This window comes from Chamaea fasciata, unplaced genomic scaffold (assembly GCF_029207755.1).
Source record: "Chamaea fasciata isolate MVZ Bird 193981 ecotype frontalis unplaced genomic scaffold, bChaFas1.0.hap1 SCAF_8, whole genome shotgun sequence".
NCBI lineage: Eukaryota > Metazoa > Chordata > Aves > Passeriformes > Sylviidae > Chamaea > Chamaea fasciata.
The window spans coordinates 31,958,214-31,978,502 of NW_027094093.1; the positions used below are offsets into that span (position 1 = coordinate 31,958,214).

Genomic DNA, 20,289 nt, shown 5'->3' on the forward strand with positions numbered 1-20,289 from the left:
CCCGCTCCGGCTCCGTCTCGCACGGCGCTGCCGAGCGGCCCCGCGACCCCTGTGCCCGCCGGGGATGCTCATCGCATCCCCGCCCTCCTCCTGCGCTCGGGCACGGAGCCCGCGGCACGACTCGCCCCGGTCCCTCCGTGTCCCCGCCCGCCCGAGCCCACAGGTGGCAGCCGGAGCGCGTCTGTGGCACGGCCGGGCCGGGCCCCGCTGAGAGGCGTCGCTCGCCTCCCACAGACGCCCCGCAGCACCCACGTCCCCGGGAGGGACTGAGGGGAGGCGCGGCCCCGCCATTCCCTCCTCCCAGCCCCCGACAAGGGACTTCGAGCGGAACAAAACGCGGGGGGGAAACGGCGCGGTGTACGTGCCGGAGCGGCGGTCAGACCCTGCCTCCTCCGCGGGCACGGGGCGGGATGGGCCGGGCGCGGGGGAAGCGGGCAGAGGCGGCAGGAGCTGCCGGTGGGGCGGGATGAGGCGGCGGGAGCGGCGGGAGCCCTCGGGGGCCGGGCCGGGCCCGCCCGCGGGGAGGGAAGGGCAGGGGCAGCCCGGGGCGCTGCGCCCACATCGTGCCTGTGGGACCGTCCCTGTGGGACCGGATCACCGCGTTATTTCCCAGCGATCGTCTCGCAGCCCGGCCCCAAGGAAGAGTTAATTAAGCTAAAATCGCTGTTTAACAGCGCCGTGTCACGGATTCTCCGATCGCCGCCTGCCCGGTGGGTACCCCCTGATCCCAGCCCTGCACGCCCAATCTGTCACAGCGTCCCCTTCCCGAAACCCCCTCAAGCAGGCACCGGTAGGCAAGAGAAGTTTTATTTACGAAAGATGTTTCAATGAAAATTTCTTAAAAGTTGAAAAAGACGATGCGAGTTTTACGGCAGAAATGACTTAAAATATAACAAATTGCACAAAATATTAACACTGATCATACAATATTTCGAAGATTAACAAGCATGTGCTAAAGAAACTGTAGAGTCTAGAAATACCCCAAATATATCTAGTTTACAATTGCTGTACAAAAAGCAGTTATAAATACTTCACATCTAGAAAAAATACACAGAACCTTTGAAATAGACTCTCCCTTACATATAAACAACCTCTGTAGAAAAAACCAAAAACACCCAATACAGGCCGATCCCCCTGCTTCAAGATATGCTTGAACTAGTACTGGTTAGCACCAACATCTTATTGTGTCACAAACAGGAGTTGTTTTTGTTTGTTTTTTTTTTAATAGTGTTCAGAATCTACTTAAGACCAAACAGAGACTAGGAAAGATAACACAGTATGGTACATTCATAATTTGATGGGAAATGAGTACAGAGGAGGTGGAAGTTGAAAAGCCATGTTGCAGTCAGAAGTACAGAGGGGCTTATGTAGTTCTCATTCCTACAAGACTCCTGTTTGTGTCAGCAGTGAATTGCTTTGACCCTGATCTTTCAAACAGTTATGTGCATGATTGATGAAGCCAATGCCAGCAGTATCAGGCCTTTTAATCTATTCATTTTCTTGCCATGTCAAAAGTCAAAACCCTTTTGAAATAAGACACCTGTTGCGCAAGTTATAACTGAAATGCATATTTCCCTAGAATACCTGTATGGAATTGCACTAAAAGGAAAATATAAAATATGTTTTCTAAAAGGGAGTCCATGAGAGTTTATTAAAGACAATCTGGCAGGCTCAAGTTTATGGTAATGCAGTGTTTCTACATACAGTTTTAAGACTAGGACAATTAGAACTCTTTTTAAAAAAATCTACTAGCTTTTCTTGTTAATATTAACACCGATTTCTTTAAGTTAGTAATCTGCCATTACAGGAGCATAGCACCAATTCAATATTTATTGCTGTCGTGTATCCCTACAAATATATTTTCCCAAGGTATTTACAACTGTACAAATATTCACAAAAGTGCAAAATTAAGACTTTACTCTGTGTGTTGGGTGTGCCGATTCCCACGCACCACCGTGACGCTGCCCTGCCTTATTGCTGTGTGGTGGGAGGCCAGAACACCCTGGGGTGAGCACAGCGAGTTTTCAGTCTCCTCTCCCTCCTCACTCCACGCTCACCTCCAGCCCCATTCCGTGCTGCAGCCCTCTGGGAAGTGTCCCTAAACGTCGTTGGAGCCTTGGCTGGCACAGGAGGAGAAGCTGTCGTACAGGGAATCACTCAAGGATTCCAAATTGTCCACGTCCTGCCGACCCGAGCTGTTCAAGGATGCTGCTTCTTTCTTTCCATTTTCTTCCTTCTGTCCTTCAGCCTTGTTCAGACAGTTCTTCTCTTTTTCCAATAAAAGTACATTATTGCTGTTAAATTTATTGAGAGACTCCAGGGAAATTTTAGATTCTCTGTTCTGGGAATCTTCTTTTGTTTCTTCAGTTTGCTTCAATTTCTGTAAAAGTGAGGGAAATATTGGAAGCATATGCTTTAAAAAGTTATCCTATTGTACACCATTAATTACCGTCTTTCCAAAGTTCACAGGGTGAGAGGAAATAGACTGTTAGATGCTTAAACAACTGTTATGATTAAATAGAACATTACTGCCTATTTTAGGATAAATCATAACTTGAATGATTCTGCTGAGGCAAATAGGATTCCATTTACTCAAGTTCTATTAATGTCCTAAGTAGCAGACCCTGGCTATGCACGTGTTAAATATCTCCAGCATCCTCACGGTAATTTAGATCTTCTCTTGCATGAATACTTTGGGGGTTATGTTTAAATAGGTATTTGTTTAAGCAGAGTTAAAAAAAAAAAAAAAAAAAAAAAGTGCAGAGGAGAAAACAGCATTTTCCATAGATTAAGGATGCAAATGAAAACTTGCTAGGGAATAGCCTCACATTTTGCATGTATAAGCCTATTGATTTCCACAAACCCAAACCCTCTCTAATAGACAAGAAAGCAACAAGACAGGAAATTACACTGAACTGGGCCGATCCCCACGGACCAGAATCAATCAGATATTGGCCAGGCCTTCTCGGAGAAGTGGTGTAATTCTGTGGGAACACTGGACAATGTATTAGCACATTATATTAAAAACACACAGTAGGATTGTACTGGAGTAGTTTTATCCCTTTGTCAGCTACTGGTATTTTCAATCAGAGATCTGACCGAGGAATCATTAGGGAACTGTGTAGGGAGCAGCTCAATAAAAATGACCTGCTGTTTATACACAGAGTGTTTCAAAATCCGAGTAACTAACTCCTCTTACAGATCATATTACCAGAGAAATATGGGACAGCATTCAACACTTTGCAATCAACATTCAATAACCTCCTGGGCAGATAAGATTCAAACATTCTGAAATATGCCATCAGAGTGCAAAGCCATTCCTCATTTTTGGTAGTGCCATCAGATGGCAAAGACAGAATCAGTAAATTACTGCAAATCCAAGGCATCAATATTTTTGTTTAGCTAGAAAATGAGATGGCATTTTCAGCACACTGAAGGTACAGCTTGGGCATGCGTGGATGCTGTGGGTCACTACATGTGCAGTTGTAAAGGGTCCTTAGAATTTTCTGAAGAATTCAAGCCTCAAGTCAGTCAAATGTTGTGCACGCTGTGCTGCTTCTCCTTGGAAATCTTTGGCAAGAGGAAGACAAATTGTTACAGTTTGACTGCTTGTTTTGATAGCCAGTTAGATAAAAATTGAAATGCCAGTCCAATGATTGTTTTTGCTCTGATCTTGTCACATTTCATAAGATGACAATGCATGGATTTGGATTACTATTTTTGGAAAATGTTTCAAACAAACTTAAGCAAAGCAACAGGAGTTCCTAAAGTCTTAGCAAATGAACATTTTCTGTTTGGTGCGTTAATTAATCTTGAGTCTAAAAGGTTTTAGGGAATGTTGCGTTGGATTCTAATTTTATATGACAGTTAAAACTAAGGTCTTCAATATCTATAATTAAAATGTATTCTGAGATAGAGGCATATAACCCTTGGAAATGGGAATGAACACAAATTTAGGAGCCTATAATAGAAATTTTTCACAATTTCACCTTAAAATGTTCTTCCCTTTGCCCTTATTTGAAATACTGAAAAAGCTTCTTCACTTCTCTGTAGGCCAGATGAGAAAATTCTCAGCCACGGCATCAATAACACACATTACCTTTTTTTGCTTTTCAGAGTGCTAAGCCTAAAATACTTTATTATATGACAGACTAAATGAAGTTTCTTTGTCTTTAATTTTCCCATTTCACAGTTTTCCTTTAGATAAATTGGATGTGACTAGTTAGCACAGACTTGGGACTGCAGGACTCAATACTGGAGTTAGTAAGGCCTGTGATAAAACTCTTATTGATTCAAATGGAGCCAATTTCAGCTCCTGGGCAGGAGGAGCACAGACACCTGGAGAATCTGCAGGACAGAGCAGTCTGGGTGAAGCATCACAATCAGAGGAGGATTTTGGCAATCCTACTGAAGGATGGATTTAGACCTCAGGACAGACCAGACTGAATTCATTGGTATATTCTGCATACATGCAGTATCAATATTTTTTTATACCCTTCAAACACAAGCTAGGCTGCAAGCCTACTTTAATCACATCCTAGATTCTCATTTATTTTATAGAGTACGTTAGAGAAACTGCAGGGAATAAAAGTACCCTACAAATTTTAAGCAAAAACATTGAATCATGTGAAGTTGAAGTGAACTGGAGTCTATCACAGCAACCTGTTGGCAAAAGATCCTGGGTAGTGAACAGTACACCTACAATACATCAGAACTTAAAGGGAAAACTAATTCTAACAGTGGTAGCGAAATTTATTACCAAAACAAGAAACAGAAATAAGTTATGGGTATTTTTGGGACATAAGAGCTGTTCTTTTTAGGTGTCCTAGTGCCTAGCTACATCGTTCTGCAAAAAACCCTGAAACTTCCTTTCTTTAACACATAGAAGAAAGTTCATAAGCAAAACCAAAACTCTAACCAGAGATATTAATGTTAGGATTTGCACAATCAACAGATCCTTTTCCCTTGAAATAACACAATTATTCCTAGAGCTGAAAAGTCACTGGTCATTTTTTAACCTCGTTTTGTGTCAGAACAGAAATGTTAACCTGAGTTAAGAATTTTTTCTCTAGTTACTATAGATACAATTTATAAAAAATTACCAAAGAGTGTTTATTTAGATTCATGCTTAAATAAGTTTCTTATTACTCATGGCAGTCTCAAAAGCTGCTAGATGAAACAAAAGGCAAAAGCAAAACAACTATTGTTAGAATTTGATTGATAAATTGTGTGTATGTGGTTGCACAGTATCTTTGGGTTTTTAAATGTAGATTTGCTATTGACTGCAGCAGAGTCACGACTATAACAAAGAACAAGTGTTAGCCCAAAGATGTTAGCATTGTTTATTTTAAAGTAATTAGTTCATTAATGCATTTGAGAGCCGCACTGATGTGTCTCAGCAGCTGCTTCTGCAGAGTGGAACGTGAGGTGAGTGTGCTCTACACCCAGGAGGGTGGCCTGAGATTCGGTAAGAAGTGTAGGGAGCACCTAACCCCTAAGCCACGGCTTCCAGTCAGCTCTCTCCTGGGTTCAGGAGTGGCTTTCTGCCCAGTGAACAGGTGCCTTTGTCATCACAGCAAAGAGAAAGACTCCGTGATTTTGCTCAGTGCTGCTGCAAGAGCTGAGATGGGACCAGCAGTATTTGCTTGCTCTCACACAGGATCCCTCTCAGCAACGATGCTTGAAACCATCTCAGCCTTGAAGTGTTGACTTTGCTGCTGACTACTCTGATCTGTTCTGTGAACAAGGTGAGTGCTGCATTTGCTGTGGACTCTGTATGTTTTCCTAAGTTTTAATTAAGGGAAAAGACAAAAACATGTAGTCAGAGATACTGGTCTACAAGAGACAGATAATAGAAAAAAAAGGAAAAAAAAAGGCTCAACTGGCATACAAGAACTGTAGTTTTCACAGTGCCTCTGTAAGACCTCCGGCCCATCATCCTAAAGCAGATCAGTGGTTAGCTTGTTTTACTTAGGTGTATTTTTGTATGGAAAATCCGTACCATTATGGCCTCAGGGTACAGGGAGCATTTGTTGTTCTACTCTCCTGTGTAGGTGGTGAGCTTGCCATGGCTGGAGTTTCTTACCTGCCCAGTATGAGGTGCCTTGCACTACCTGAGAACAGTGACCAGTTGTCAGAAGAGCAGAAACTCTTTCTGACACACACAGACATTCATCACGAGCCACATCATTTTGAAATAAACCCGTGAATCATGAATCAGAAGAATGTTTCCTTGCTGGCAACATCCTAAAGGGAATAACTAAAACCCATTAGTGATGTAATAAAATCTGGCATGTCACTTCAAGCACAGCAAATTAGGAAAACACAACTAGCCTGCAGTTACACTGATACATTATAAATAGGTGTTATTTCTACATTAATACATCAAATTGGGTTTTCTGCAAACTGTAAAAATGAGAGGTTACATGTGGGCAGAATGCCTTTTCAGAGCTGTGTGATCAAGGACCAGGAAGAACTGCAGCCCTCCTGAATGGCACAAGGATTCCTCAGGTGTCATGGGAAGGAGCAGGAGGGAAGGATGGGCTGGTTCACAGGCACAAAGGACCCCACACTCGTGTGCAGGAAGGAAAGCAGCAGCAAGGCCATTTCTCCAATGTGGTAACACACAGAAGCTCTTATTATCTGGAGGTCAGACTATGCTTGTAAGTCCTGCCAGAGCCCAGAAATAGCAGTGAACCATTCTGCAGGATAAATGTATTTTCCAGCTATCTAAGTTTAGTTAACCAGCACTTTAAAGAGCTCAGAATCAGTTACAAAAAGGAATAAAATGAACTTTATTTATGTCTCTCATGCATTGGGCAATTTAGTTTTTAGATTAACACAAAAGCAAGAAGGGCATTGCTTCAAGTGAAGTATAACTGCAGAACAGTATTGGGTAAAAACAACAAAATTGCTATGAGAATTAAACATAGATCAACAAAATCAATACTTAATTGTATAACTCAAGGTCTTTCATTTCAGATCTGATCTCTAATAGAAGATACAAAGTACGTTCCCTTTTGTTGTTGTTTTTTTTTTTGTTATTGCTCATAACTTTATTTTGAGGGAAAACAATTTTCTAGATTTTTACTTTTTAAAAACTGCTTGTTACTTTCTCTGCATATGCTCAGGGTAAACTTGATCCCAGGAGCCTCTACTTCTTATTTTAAATTCACAGTTCCTCCAATTTAGATATCCTCTAACTCCTGTAACTGCTTTGTATTTACAACACCATGGGTCTAAGTGGGATATGGCTGTTGCAGCACTACATAGGTTGCTCACAAATAACCTGTTTAGTGGGACAATTTTAGTATGTTCACAGCTTCTTATAGAGCAGGTGCAAGGAGATACAGGGCAGTTTTCTGACCAGAGGTGTACTGGTGTAACCAGAAGTAACTTCTCCCTGAATTCTCTGGTGTCACACGACTGTTTGCAGTAGAAAGTGTCACGTGGAAAGGGCTGGGCAGTGTCTGTCTGTCTTCCAGCCAGGACAGAATGCCATGCAGGCTCTCTGTGCAAAGTGAACAACCTCCAGATCTCATTGAACATCAGGTGAACAAGTAATACTCTGCAGTGAAAATAGCTGTACAGCCACATCCAGCAAACTACAAAGGTGAAAGCTGTAACTGCGTGACCTCTGCAGCATTACAGCTGAGCTAAAAATGGGATGTTTGAACTTCTTTCTCTTTAAAGCACAACTTTAAATAATAAGATAAGCCTTGCTCTCCATTGTACATTGTCAGAAGCTTTCATCTATTTTCTGGGCTGACAGTAAAATAATTTCTGAAATAATTTTTCTTTTTTTTTTACTTGAACAGAAATCCCAAAATTATTTTGCTGTAGCAGATGATAACATTCTCAGAGACACACCATCAGATTTCCATAATAAACAACAACTGGCAGCTTCTTTTGTGGGGAAAAAATACATTGCTAGGAAACATTTTTAAGTTGATTTGTCTGTTCAGCAGTTGATAGGAAAGCCAGATATACATCATATGTATCATCCCCTGATGGCATTATGGGTAATTTAACAATGACAATGTAATCGGAGTTTACCTTCTGTATTTCAGAGTATAAAAATCCCCAAGTATGTTTTAGTATCACAAGGAAAGCATTTCTCATGATCCTGAATTTAAGTGTATTACCTTAAAGGAAAACCAGCTGATTAGCTGTGTACAATTCATAGCTGCAGATCTGGACAAAACAGCTATTGCCTAATGAGCAGGTGGCTGAGGAATTGAATCTTATGTTGTCTATAGCTTGAATTCTTGTGTGGTTTAGGAGATAAAAGAATTTAGTTTAGTGAATTGGGCCTTATGCTTTCAAAAGCGTAATTTTCATAAAATGATGAGATGACTCAGTACATTCAGCATTCTAATGCCAAGATTACCATCCTCATACATGAATATTTCCTTGACATGACAAGACTGTTTGACCTGATTAGGTTTATACCAACCCTCTCTGAACTTCTGCATAATTTAATAAACCAGGATGTTGAGGTCTGAGTTCCCAGGCCTTTTGCCTTCTGTTCAGGTACAAACTGAATGTTTTGTCATAATGCCACAGAATGGCCACTGGCTGCATCAACTCTGCATGGACAAAAAGGAATTATTTAAAAAGGAATAAGAAAATACAATTCTAAGAGGCAATACCTTGGAAAATGATAACGGTGCTGGTGCTCAGCCAAGTGTGTTGAGGCAATGCATTAAAAAGAAAAGCAATTAAACACCAGTAGTTTCTCCAGAAGGCAAAGCACAGCCTCACTCTGTTCACATTGGCAGAATCACCAATTTCGCTTCTCACAGAGGGAATCTACCCACTAAAGGCAATGCTTAGTGCAATCAGAAGCTCACCACAAGGCATTAAGGAAGAAATATCCATGGTGAGAAAGGAAGCTGTTACTCAGTTTCTAGAACCTGATGGACTGAAAATGAACAAGAGATGTATAGGATTCACTTAACTTCTCACAGATTCTTTTAGCTTTACTTGTAAAGGGAGTTAAATAGCAAAAATTTTCTGATTTTCTACTGATTGGAAAAAAAAATGGCAGTGAAGAAAAAGTCATGCTGAAAGGTGAGATTGGTGACAAATGACATCTGAGTATTGGCATCTGAAGGTCAATACTCTTCCTTTTCAGAATTATATAAAGGGTTATGTTGTCAGTGATCAGCCAATGGCACTGGAACTATGCAGTCCTAAATACCTTCACTGCTTCAGCCTTCATCAGACTGTATTTCACCTCACAGAATTTAAATATACAGAGGTTTGTCCTTCTGACTGAAAGTAGTTATCCTTACCTTGATGAAAGTATGGCAGATTGTTTAATAAGGAAGGGGGACTTTGCACAAAAAAAGGGCTACAATTTTATCCTAGACTACAGCTTTAGTTGATTATTTTTAATTGGGATACTTACACAGACCTGAATCCAGGAGGGGAAAAAAGTATAGTTCAAAGCTGTTTTTTTTTTTTTTTTAAAAAAAAATCCAGTACCAAATGCAGTTCTTAAAGAGATAGGTTCTATCTCCCATTTGACTGATGATAAAAAGTCCTCTCCAACTCAGTAAATGCAGGATTGTACTCATATAACATCATCTCACTGACATTTTCAGTAATAAGAGTAATTTTTTCGGTATGGCTGAACTATTCTCAGACTACTGTTCCTGAGTATTAGCTGTGTTCTTAGCTGTCTTCCTCTTCCACCTTTGGCTTTTTTGAATAAAACAATACATTTTGGTAGTTACAAAGACACTTATCCCCTCTCTCTCTAGTGATGCCTCAGCTCCTGGCCTGTAATGTCTGTGTCATTCACCTGGAATACTGGAATTGGAAAAATGGAATTGCACTCCAAGACTGTACTGCAAAAGGTAATTGCAAGTGGGTAATGATTTTCCTCACTAGTAATCCTGTCTTTTCTGTCCTGGACTAGATTCATAGCCTATGAGCATCCAGCTGGCCTGTGGGCAAAAAGACAGAAGCAATAGAAAGGGAATCATGGAATAACAGGACTGTTTAGGTTGGAAAACACCTTTAAGATCATTGAGTCCAGTCACTGAAGAAGCAAGATTATGTGGCAGGGTCAAGAGGAAGTCAGCAGGATGACAAAACCATGTAGAAATAATTCTCCCAGCTCTGAAGCTTGCTATGGGCATTAAGAGGGCTGTGCTCTCTGGAGGAGCGAATCTCTGCTGCAAGACCTGCCGAGGAAGGAAAGGGATTGTCCCTTCTTGCAAGTTCTCAAAATGATTCAGGGATGTAGTTTAAACAAAGGGGGGAGTTCCACAGCAAATAAGGCTTTTTTATTTTTAGCCTCTGAGGAGGTAGGAAATTTGGGAAGATACAAACAATCCTTCCAGACTCATCAGTTCCCCTCTGTGGGACCGCAATGCTCGGCTGCTGCAGAGGGAGCCTTCGTGTCCACACACAGCAGAACTGAAGCTCTTCCAAGCTCTCACCAGGAATAGAGAGGTCAAAATTTTAGATTTGGAAACAGGGTCTTCTTCACCGTTAAAAAATTCTGATTTAGCTTGCTTAAACCCCAGTCCAACTACATAGTTTATTTTAGGAGCCTGAAGCTGACATTTCCCTTTCCACTACAGATTTTAATCAACCCTACATAATGAAGATTTTTTACCTCTAATGATTCTAACCAAAACCCACTGCCCTTTCTTTCCCCTTCTGTGACACCTGGCTTCTGAAAGGCACTAATGAAACCCACTAGGTGTGCTCTCCTCTGCACCTTCCCTAAGTGAAGGTTAGGGACTGGGCAGTCCTGCACTGGGATAAGTGCTCCTGGAGGAGCAGGGGATGAGGGCAGAGCCCAGGCTGTCTTCCCAGAAAATCTGTAGCAGCCTGAACCACATGCACACTGTTTTCTGACTCTGTGCAGTGAGAGTAGAGAAGTTCCTTTGTAATCAGAGAAAAGAGGGACAGGATAGATGCAAATAATGATGCTGGTTACATGACTCTACTTGCCACCTCTTCAGCTGATGTTATGAGCTGCACGGTTTTCAGCACTGATTCAAGCAGAGCATGAATTGCAGATGGAAACCTCTGTTTTAAGTTCATCTGCTATCAAATCCTACATAACAGTACAGTTATTTACATGGCCTTTCTAAATTTATGCAAACAATTTATCTCTGCTGTAGGGCAGAGTATTTCAGGGACAGCAGCACAACACGCACAAAAATCCAAGACAGAGTTTCAGGCACAGGCTGCAGAACCAAATTAAAGTAGAAGGATAAATCCTCTCTTGCAATTTTTAGTTCATTTCAGTACAGCAAGTTGTATCAATAAAAAGCCTATAGTATAAGTCAGCTAGAAAATAAATGCTATGAAGGATGTTCCATTTTATGTTGTTTGAATTTGATTAGTGATTAGTCCTGGCGGTTAAACCACATGGGAACAGTAATCAAGGGTTCTCTACTGCGGGTCTGTAACAACTGGAAAACACTGTTGGCTCATGTCCTATTCCATGATGGGATATTAACCTAAAATCTAATTAATATATGAATGAATTACGTTTCTAGAAACATACTATATTATAATCAATTTTAAGTGAGTTCCTAACAGGAGATAAGATGAAGAAAAAGCTGTAGAATTACCAGAGGCTGATAAATTCTGTTTACTGTGACTGATGATTTTTATGGAGGATAATTTTACAATCCATCAAACTTTTGTCAGTTCAAGAATCATGCTGCCAAACGTATGCAGTAAATTAATTTTTAAATTTACATATTTATTAAAAATCTTATTGAAAACAGCAGGAAGTAAGCCTTGTTTGAATAATAAAATAACTTGTTATTCTACTGGAAAGAAAACAAAAAACCCCCAACCTCCTATTAAGATGATTTTATAGCAAGGCAATAATTATAAACAACTACATGAATTAGTTAACCAAACACTGTATTAAATAGCCAACCCAAAAATTAATCAAGAATTTAGGAAAACCTTTTTGGAAGATAATCACGTAAAAAATGCAATTTAAAAGCTAAGAAATTCATGGCTGAGTTTCAGATGTGCTGCAGGACAGGTTTTCTAACTCGGGGCTGTTGGTTGGAGCTCCTGGATTCCTGGGAAACCTGGGGAGCTGCAGGTGCTGAGGAGGAAGGGATGTCAGCAATGCTCTCATGCACATGGCCATGGGGAAGTGCCCACTGGGATGTGGGATCTTTGGTCCCTTCCCTGCAGTTTTCTTTGGCTGCTCCTGCCACCGGGGCCAGCCATCCACACTCTTAAACACCTACTTTGTGTGTACAAAATTGGGGTACATGCAGGGAATAGGCAATTCATGTCCTAAATGCTGATGGCAGGTGATAGTCCTTTGTTTAACTCTAAAGGATGCTCAGAAAGAAACACTGTTTCTCTGTTATTAGGAGAATGAGGAATTAGAATTATTAGAAATAAGAATTTAGAATTAAGCAGAGCAATGCTGGGCACCAAGATGACCACGGCTACAGATGCAGATGGAAGCTCCTACAGCCAGGAGATTTATAAATGCTGAACTTGCCTCCTCACTGAATCAAAGCAGTGATATCCATGTTGATTAACATGCATATCATCTGGCTGTGATCCGAGGGGAATTTTAGTTAATTTATGGATTTAGATGTGTTTACTTCATCTTTTAGAAACGAGTACATCTGTTTCTGGTCATGAGCAGCTCTATCCTACTTCGTGGCTCAGCCAGGCATACAGAATGTCTCCCACTGGGATCTGGCAGGAGCATTATTGGTTGCAAGCTCTCTGTGAGGGGTACAGCCTAGAAAACAGAAAACTCAAGGACAAGCGCTGGACAGACCTTTCTTTGCCTTTCCACCTTCAGCTTCCCTGGATACCAGCAAGGCTCAGGTTAAGCACCTTAGCAGGACCTGAAAGGGTGGTAACTGTTTGTGCTGAGCCCACCTGGGCTGTAAAAGGCCCTTTCTGGGTTGTGAGGTGATCTTCTGGCAAGGCTTTTGAGGCTTTTTTTAGAGAAAGAAGGCACAGTGAAAAGATAGACTGGGAAACGTGGTTTTGTGGGTTCTGACCCTGCTTGTCTGGCTGTGAGAAAACCTCTGTTGGGTATGACTGAAGAAGGAATTTGGTGTGAAGATTCAGCATAGGCTCCTGCTCCCACAGTGGGCTTCCTGCCGGAAAAGAATAATGTAGCAGGTTTTTGCATTGATTCCACTGCAATTTCTGTACAAAAAGAGAAATGTGTGAAGTGATAGCTGCCACGTGACTGGATCTGTTGGACAAATGCTTTAGGAGATTTACTGACCTTAGCAATGCAGAAGTGTTACTGCAGTATCAATGCTGCAACTGCAGCGAGATACTGGTGATACAGAACATGTTCCTATGCCTAAACCACAGACTGGAATATTGTTAATATAATAGGCCACTAGGAGGACTAAAATACAACTGGAATTCATGCAGACACACTGTAAAGCTAATATACACTCATGTTTTGAATGCCCGAAGATGATACAAACAGAAAATCTGGATGAAAATACAGAATGAAGCAGTTGCCAGGCCCTACTAGTGAATGAATAATTTGAAAAAGTGTTGCCGACAATGAGCAGGCATTTAATATTTATTAGAATACCAAAAAAAGAAATCTTCCAAGTGTTGATTTCTTCAACATTTTAGATTATTCAGGATTCAAATACTCATAACAATGGAATAAAAATTTCCTCCATGCATAGGCATGGTTAGGAGCCCTGTGTGGACAGCAGGACTGCTGAAAGTTGTGGAGTTCTGCCCATGCAAAACTCTTTGCAGGATCAGGGTGTGAATTTGCTTCTGACATTCTGAAAATTCCTCATCAGAGGAGCAATGTGTTTATGGTTAGCCCTTGTGATGCAAGATCCCATCTTGAGCAAGAATGCTTGATGAGAATATTAAGTGATAATGATTATTTGCTTAGAGCTGCTATGGGGTCTTCAAAGCTCTCAAAGCAGCCTGCTAACAGTGCTAGATTAAATTCCAAATGCAGCTGGAAGGTATTATTTATATTCTTTATTTAAAAAATGGGGAATTTAATAGCAAGAGAGGCTTAGCAATTTGGACACTCAACCAGAACATCATCCCTGTCTCCACAGTCGTGCACTCTTGTCTGTTAAGCTTTTTGTCAGTATTTGATTTTTTTTTTTTATTTGCAGGCAAAAATTTCTCCATGGAAAGGCAGAGACCTATTGTTCTCACAAGGGAGCATCTGAAATACTCTTCAACATATAGAACCTGGCATTTAATCCACTGAACATGGTAGTTAATCAAATGTTTTGCACTGACTTTAGTAGAGTTTGGATCAGACTCTTGATGCATTAGAGAGATAAATTATTTAACTTACTGAGTTCCCCTAGAAACAAAATATTGAGCTGCAAACAAAGCTAACAAACACCAAATGGGATGCCATCTGCTGCAATGAACAGAACATGACCAGTTCCCTCCATGCTTGAGATTCCTCCAAAACACAATTTGAAATACGTTTGTTTAACTCCCAACTGTCTCACAGAATTGGCTCAGCACAGGTTACCAAATGCTGGTGCCCCCAGCAGCAGCAAGGCAGGCTGTGATGCATCAGCTGGAGTCGCTGATGATTTCATTCCTATTGGGCTGCCCTGTGTAAACTCCCAGGGTTTTCTGCTGTCCAGAGCCTATGGAACCTATGGAGATGTTTGTCCTCATGCTCTGTGTCCTATGGACTCTGAGTGGTTTCTTCCCCCTGAGTAAATATGAATGGTAATTACCCACATCAGGCTGCATTCATAAATCTGGCATTTTCTATCCTTTGACATCCGGACTCCAAGCCTACCAGGGAAACAGGATATGGAGGCAAAAAGTTCTACTTCCCACAGATATCTCCTCCAGGAATGGCACGAGATAGCTGAGATCCCAAGTCCCTGCTTTGTAGGAAAGTTTTTGGCTGTGGAGGAGAGAGAGTGGGCTCCCCAACACTTTCACAGGAACAGAAGGACAGCGCTGAGCTAAAAGCAGAGCGTGTGACGCCAGTGGGTGACATCAGCCTTAGCCCCCTTTCCTCTTCCCAAGCACACTAATTGGGCAGCCAGGCAGCTTCTACGGAATGGGAGGGAGGAACCCAGCAGGATTTGCCTTGTAGAACAAGACGAGAATATAAATGCCTTCATACCTAAATTTCCTGCCCAGCCAGACACTTCATCTGCTCGTATCACCACAAGTGATGAATCCACCACAAACAAACAGAAGCTCCAAAAACAATTTTGTCTTCAGCAGTCAGTCAGGAAGGCTCCAGCCCTCACATCATACAGCTTCTAAATGGTGGCTGCTGTCCTTGGCTTGCTCTGCTGCCTCTGTTTTCAACACCATGCCACTAATGATGTCATAACACAGCTTCCACATTTTCACAATGGATTTTATTTGTAGAAATGCTGTATTAGAAGTGTTGAGCTCTTTGTACCCTGGCTTGCCATAGTGGCACAAGGAAACATTAAAAGGTAGGATGATGTTCCCATAATAGTGATAGTAAAAATATTCTGTAAAATGATACAAGTGAAAGTTTTAGTTTTTTTCCAGTTGCCCATACACTAATGTTATGGAAAATGCGGTAAGGAAATGGATTTAAAAATATGAAGACTTTCATTATGATATGATCTTAATGGGAACACAGTAGGACCAGATTAGAAATGCATAATATTTGGCCTCCCTTTTAACTTGGGGGAAATGTCTGCTGACGTTCCATGTCATTGCCCACAGAGCCAATGCACAGACGGAGGATGTTACAGACCAAAATCCTACCAGTTAGAGGAAGAATGTCTAAAACAATTTCCAAGCACCTATATAAACTCCTTGATTTTCACAGGATCCAAATAACATGAATCAGTCAGAGACATCAGCAAAAGCTACAGATTTGTAGCACCTTTGAGAACTGGGCAGCTGAAGTGTCTAAATATTCATTTAGGCACAGCCATTAAGAAAAGAATCTTGAAAAAACTCTGACCTTTATTTTTACTGATTAGAGGCCATAAACAAGTCTCCTCTTAGTCTCTGCAGAGAAAAATAATTCTTGAAAGAGCAACCAGGAAGCATGTGCTGTCTGCTTTGCTACTTCTGCTCTTCAGTTTCAGGCATTGTCTGAAAATCTTTTACATTTTAAATCTGCTTTTTGTCTTATTATATGTGTTACCAGCAACTTTCCCAATATGGTAACTTTTTTTTTTGTTAGAAGAAATATCATAGACTATTACTGCATAGTTAACATTTTAATTTTATAATCCACAGCAACACACCCTATTCATTTTTAATTTCTTCTTTTCCACCCACTTCTGCTTTACTCTTCATCCTCCTAAACCCATTGAGGCCTTGCTTTAGTTTGCTTTACAGAGCATTCAGTAACCCAAAGGATATGTGCATATGTAATAGGATGTCAGAAAAATCACTTTAAAGTGTTTGGCAATTTTTCAGATAATAATCACTTGGGGTTTGATTTGCTGAGAATAACACTAGACTAGCTAAGGGAAGTTCTTCAAGCTACAGTTTTTTTACAGTAAAATTTTTAGTGACCTCTATTAATGAGGAGGCAAAGGATGGAGGAATTTAGAGAAGGTGGCACTAATGGGGACAGAGCCATCAGGCTGTGTTTCAGTCACTGATAGATTGATGAGCAGCTCAGGCTGGCAGGACTCTGACATGTGCTATGGAAACTTATATCACTCTTAGCCTTTGTGAAGGATAATTAGACATTTAAATGATGTAACTACACCCTGTGAACTTCCCAAAGTTCCCTGTGTCACTTATTGCTGCTAAATAACCATGTTTGTTTCTCCTATCAAATACAAACATTACTTTTCAATAAATTAATATGAATGATGAAAAAGCCTGAAATTCATGTATTGGGGCCTAAAAATATAGTAAGAGATAAAATATTACTCTTTGGAACCTTGAACTTGCAAGAAATATTTACCAACATTGTTCTTGACGTTTTAGAGAATCCATGTGTCATACTGCACAAAATCTAGTGTAACTTCTCATTTCAATAAAAGGCAAATCACTTTCAGGACAGGAAAACAGCTAGTGGAACAAACTATGAACATCAAAAAATTATTTCAGTATGTTTTTTGTCAATATTTGACATAAAGTTTGCCTTCTTTTCAAAGACCATGTTGATTAGGCTATTATTGTCGTGTGCATATGGAAAGAAAAAGCGTCGTCTTAAAAACAGAACGAATTTGCCAACTTATTCTTAGAATATTGCCACAATTCCTGCTACCATCATCTGTGTAACTTACTCCTAATGTATTCTCCTCAGTACAGAACTCTCACACTAAAAAATCAGTCATTTCCCACCCTTCTCTGCCTGATGTTTGAGTGCTTTATGCAAAACATATCGCTGTTATAGATGAGGAAGGCAAGTTTCAGCTGGAAAAACAATTCACAAAAATATTACAGCGTTATTCATCTCATTTAACTCTGCTAATCACATGGTCCTCTTGGAGTCAAAATATTTTCCAGCTTCAGAAAACAATCAGCTCACTGAATACACACCTCTGTGCCCTACTGCTCTTATCTTGATTGAGTCAATCCAATGTTTATTGGATCCAATCTATTTTTCAGCTTTTTCTTTTATTACTAATATAATTTCTACCATTACAACAATTACACTATCTCACATGCTTACTCTTATTTATCATTTGGTGCTGTTTATGTGTCCTGAATTCCATTTTGGCCCACAGTATTATGATAATATTCCTATTCCACAGAAAAAGAAATGAAACCTGCAGCTTTATTTCCAAAGATGGGGGACTGAAGAGCACCTGGTTTCAAATGGTAGAAAACAGGAGTGCATTTTGGGCCATGCTGCAAAGCACATCGGGTCCATATGTCAAACCTCTGAAGAACACCCCAGAACATTTTCCACTTGGGGAAATCACTAGCAAAGGATACTTTTATTCTGTATGTACTTTTGGTTCTTACTAGACTAAAGGATCTTCCTACTTGCACCTAAGAGCCCCTGTGCCTATTAAATCCGGGTGTAATCTCCAGTTACAATGGCAAATGGACACTGGAATGCTGGGGATGTGTCTGCAGCAAGCAAGGGGGGTGGGCAGGGACTGAACGTGCCAGGGTCTTACCCACACCCTGCTTATTGCAGCTACTCTGCCCTGCTGAGAAATGACCTGGGGTACCCAGGCCATCAGAGCTGTGACAGGGCTGATTCTTTAAGTTTCAGCTTTCATATTTTTCAGATTCTGTGCAGCTTAGGTGTGTAGTTCTGAGCCTCATATAAAGTGCCAGTAAGCTCTCTTCAGAGAGCAGGAAAACAAAACAAATCCTTTTCCTGCTGAAGACCAAGGACAACTTTCTGCCCAACAGCACAAACAACAGTCGGCTGAAGGGAGGAACAAGAAGGATGAGACCTCGCAACCTGAAGCTGTAAATGGACAATCAAACCCCAATATGAAAATGGACCAAAACTTATAAAAATATAAGCTCTCGTGACCAGTCAGCCATTTTGTGACCATTTTGGGTCCACCTTGGTGTAGCCCTGGTCAGACCCTGTCCTGCCCAAGGTGAATCCTGGAGGCCTTTCAATAAATACCGACTTTATTCTCTAGCTGAGTCCAGCCTCTGTTCCAGGTCAGCCTTCCCAACTATGTAAATGAGTTCTGCACAGCTCTGCACAGCTCTGTGCTGCTCTGGGCACTCACACACGAGCAGCTTTGGGCTGACCCTCAGGGACTCTGGCAAATGAACTGCAGGGCTTTTTGCAATATCTGGGCCAGTGTGTAATGTGGTTATGCAGCTCCCACACGCTGAAAGGACAAGCTTCTCTCTGTAACTTGGAATTACTTGCTGAGATGCTGGGATATGGGATTTCTGCTCCAGTGATCAAGTTCTTCCACTCAGAAAGGGCAAAGTTCTCCCCTCCTCACAGTGCCAGAGGGGTTCACTGAGCACAAGGCTCCAGCTGTGGCCACAGGACATCTCGGTGTGTTGCTTTAAATCACAAGCCTAGACAGCTGCATCTGGCACTTGACAAGCCACAGAGGCACAGTTCACTGGGTGCTGTGAGTGACTGGGGTGTTTAGCACTTGCTGACACTGTGCCAGAGGCACTGGGACTGCACCTTCCTGCCCAGCAATGCCTGAAGTCCTTGGCATTCCTGCTTTCCACTTCCTCCCCGTCCTCTCTCAGACTCACATCCAAACCCTTCTCCTGCTAGCCTTGCACACCATGTGTTTTAAATGCCACACAGCCTGCTCTCCTGTGCCAAAGACTTTCTGTCCCTCACACTGATACCCAAATACTCTTAAAACTACGTGCTAAAAGATATTTGAGTTAAAATGTCGCCACCTACCCATCCCCATAAATACACTAAACAAACACAAAATAGCCTTTATACCAGCTGGAGGGCTAGTCAGAATGGGCTTTGGTGGCACAGTACTAAAACTACTGAGGCCATTAAATGCTAGAAGCAGAACTGCTTCAGCAGATAGCAGCTTCCAGGGTTTTTTTAGGGTTATGTTTTCCCTAAAAATGTCCCTTGCACGCCATTAAGAAAGTTATTTTCTCTGGTGGACACTGCGTTCCAAATGTTTTGTCTTGCCAAAGCCTTTTAAAAACTTAAGAAAGTTATGGAGAATGCCATCAACCTCCTTACTGAGCCACTCTCCATTGCATAATTTTTTACTAAAACTCTCAGCAGCATAAGAAATCTCAGCAGTTTCACCTAGAAGGCGCAGGGAGAGAAATGAGGCTCCTATAACTGCAGCTTTTTACTGTTGCCAAGCCAGTTCCTCAGGCTGGCTGTAAGGATGTTCTTCCACCCTGCACAACATTTCTCTTAAGTGATGTGTGTCAAGTGAGGCTTTGGTCCCAGAAGACTGCCTAGCTAGGCTTCAAATTGCTTGTTTTGCTATCTCTTCACTTTACTTTTTGGGGGCAACTTTGATGGCAAGGTATTAGAAACCATAAAGACCTCATTGGGAATATAAGGCTTGGAAGCAGATCTTAGAATGTGAACTTGTCCTATGGAGGGGAAAAAACATGCAGATACAAGTGATTTATTGATGTCTGCAGATGTCTTAGCCTTTTCTAATTTAACATGAGCAAATCAGACTTTAGGCTGGAAAAAATGTGTTTAAATCTGTATTATTCCCATGGGTGGTATGGTCAAATCTGCTTTCTTATCAGACCATGCTCCCGTGGTTTTTGTCACTTACATTGTCAAATATTCCCATATAATTCCCCCAACAATGGCCTTACATCAACTCGGGCAATTACTCAGACAGTCCCTGCTTTGATGGCACAAGAATTACATCACTCATCTGAGAATCA

General features: G+C 41.3%; 1 protein-coding gene across 10 annotated transcripts in view; it reads right to left on the reverse strand.

Moving 5' to 3' along the window:
* Window positions 1–791: 791 nt before the first annotated feature.
* Window positions 792–20,289, reverse strand: part of NCKAP5 (NCK associated protein 5) — a 376,987-nt gene continuing 357,489 nt past the window's right edge. For all 10 annotated transcript variants that reach the window (XM_066190349.1, XM_066190348.1, XM_066190347.1 and 7 more), the window contains one exon: window positions 792–2,380. In XM_066190349.1, coding sequence (XP_066046446.1) covers window positions 2,099–2,380 — 282 coding nt within the window. In that variant the 3' untranslated portion in view covers window positions 792–2,098. The remainder of the gene's footprint in view (window positions 2,381–20,289) is intronic.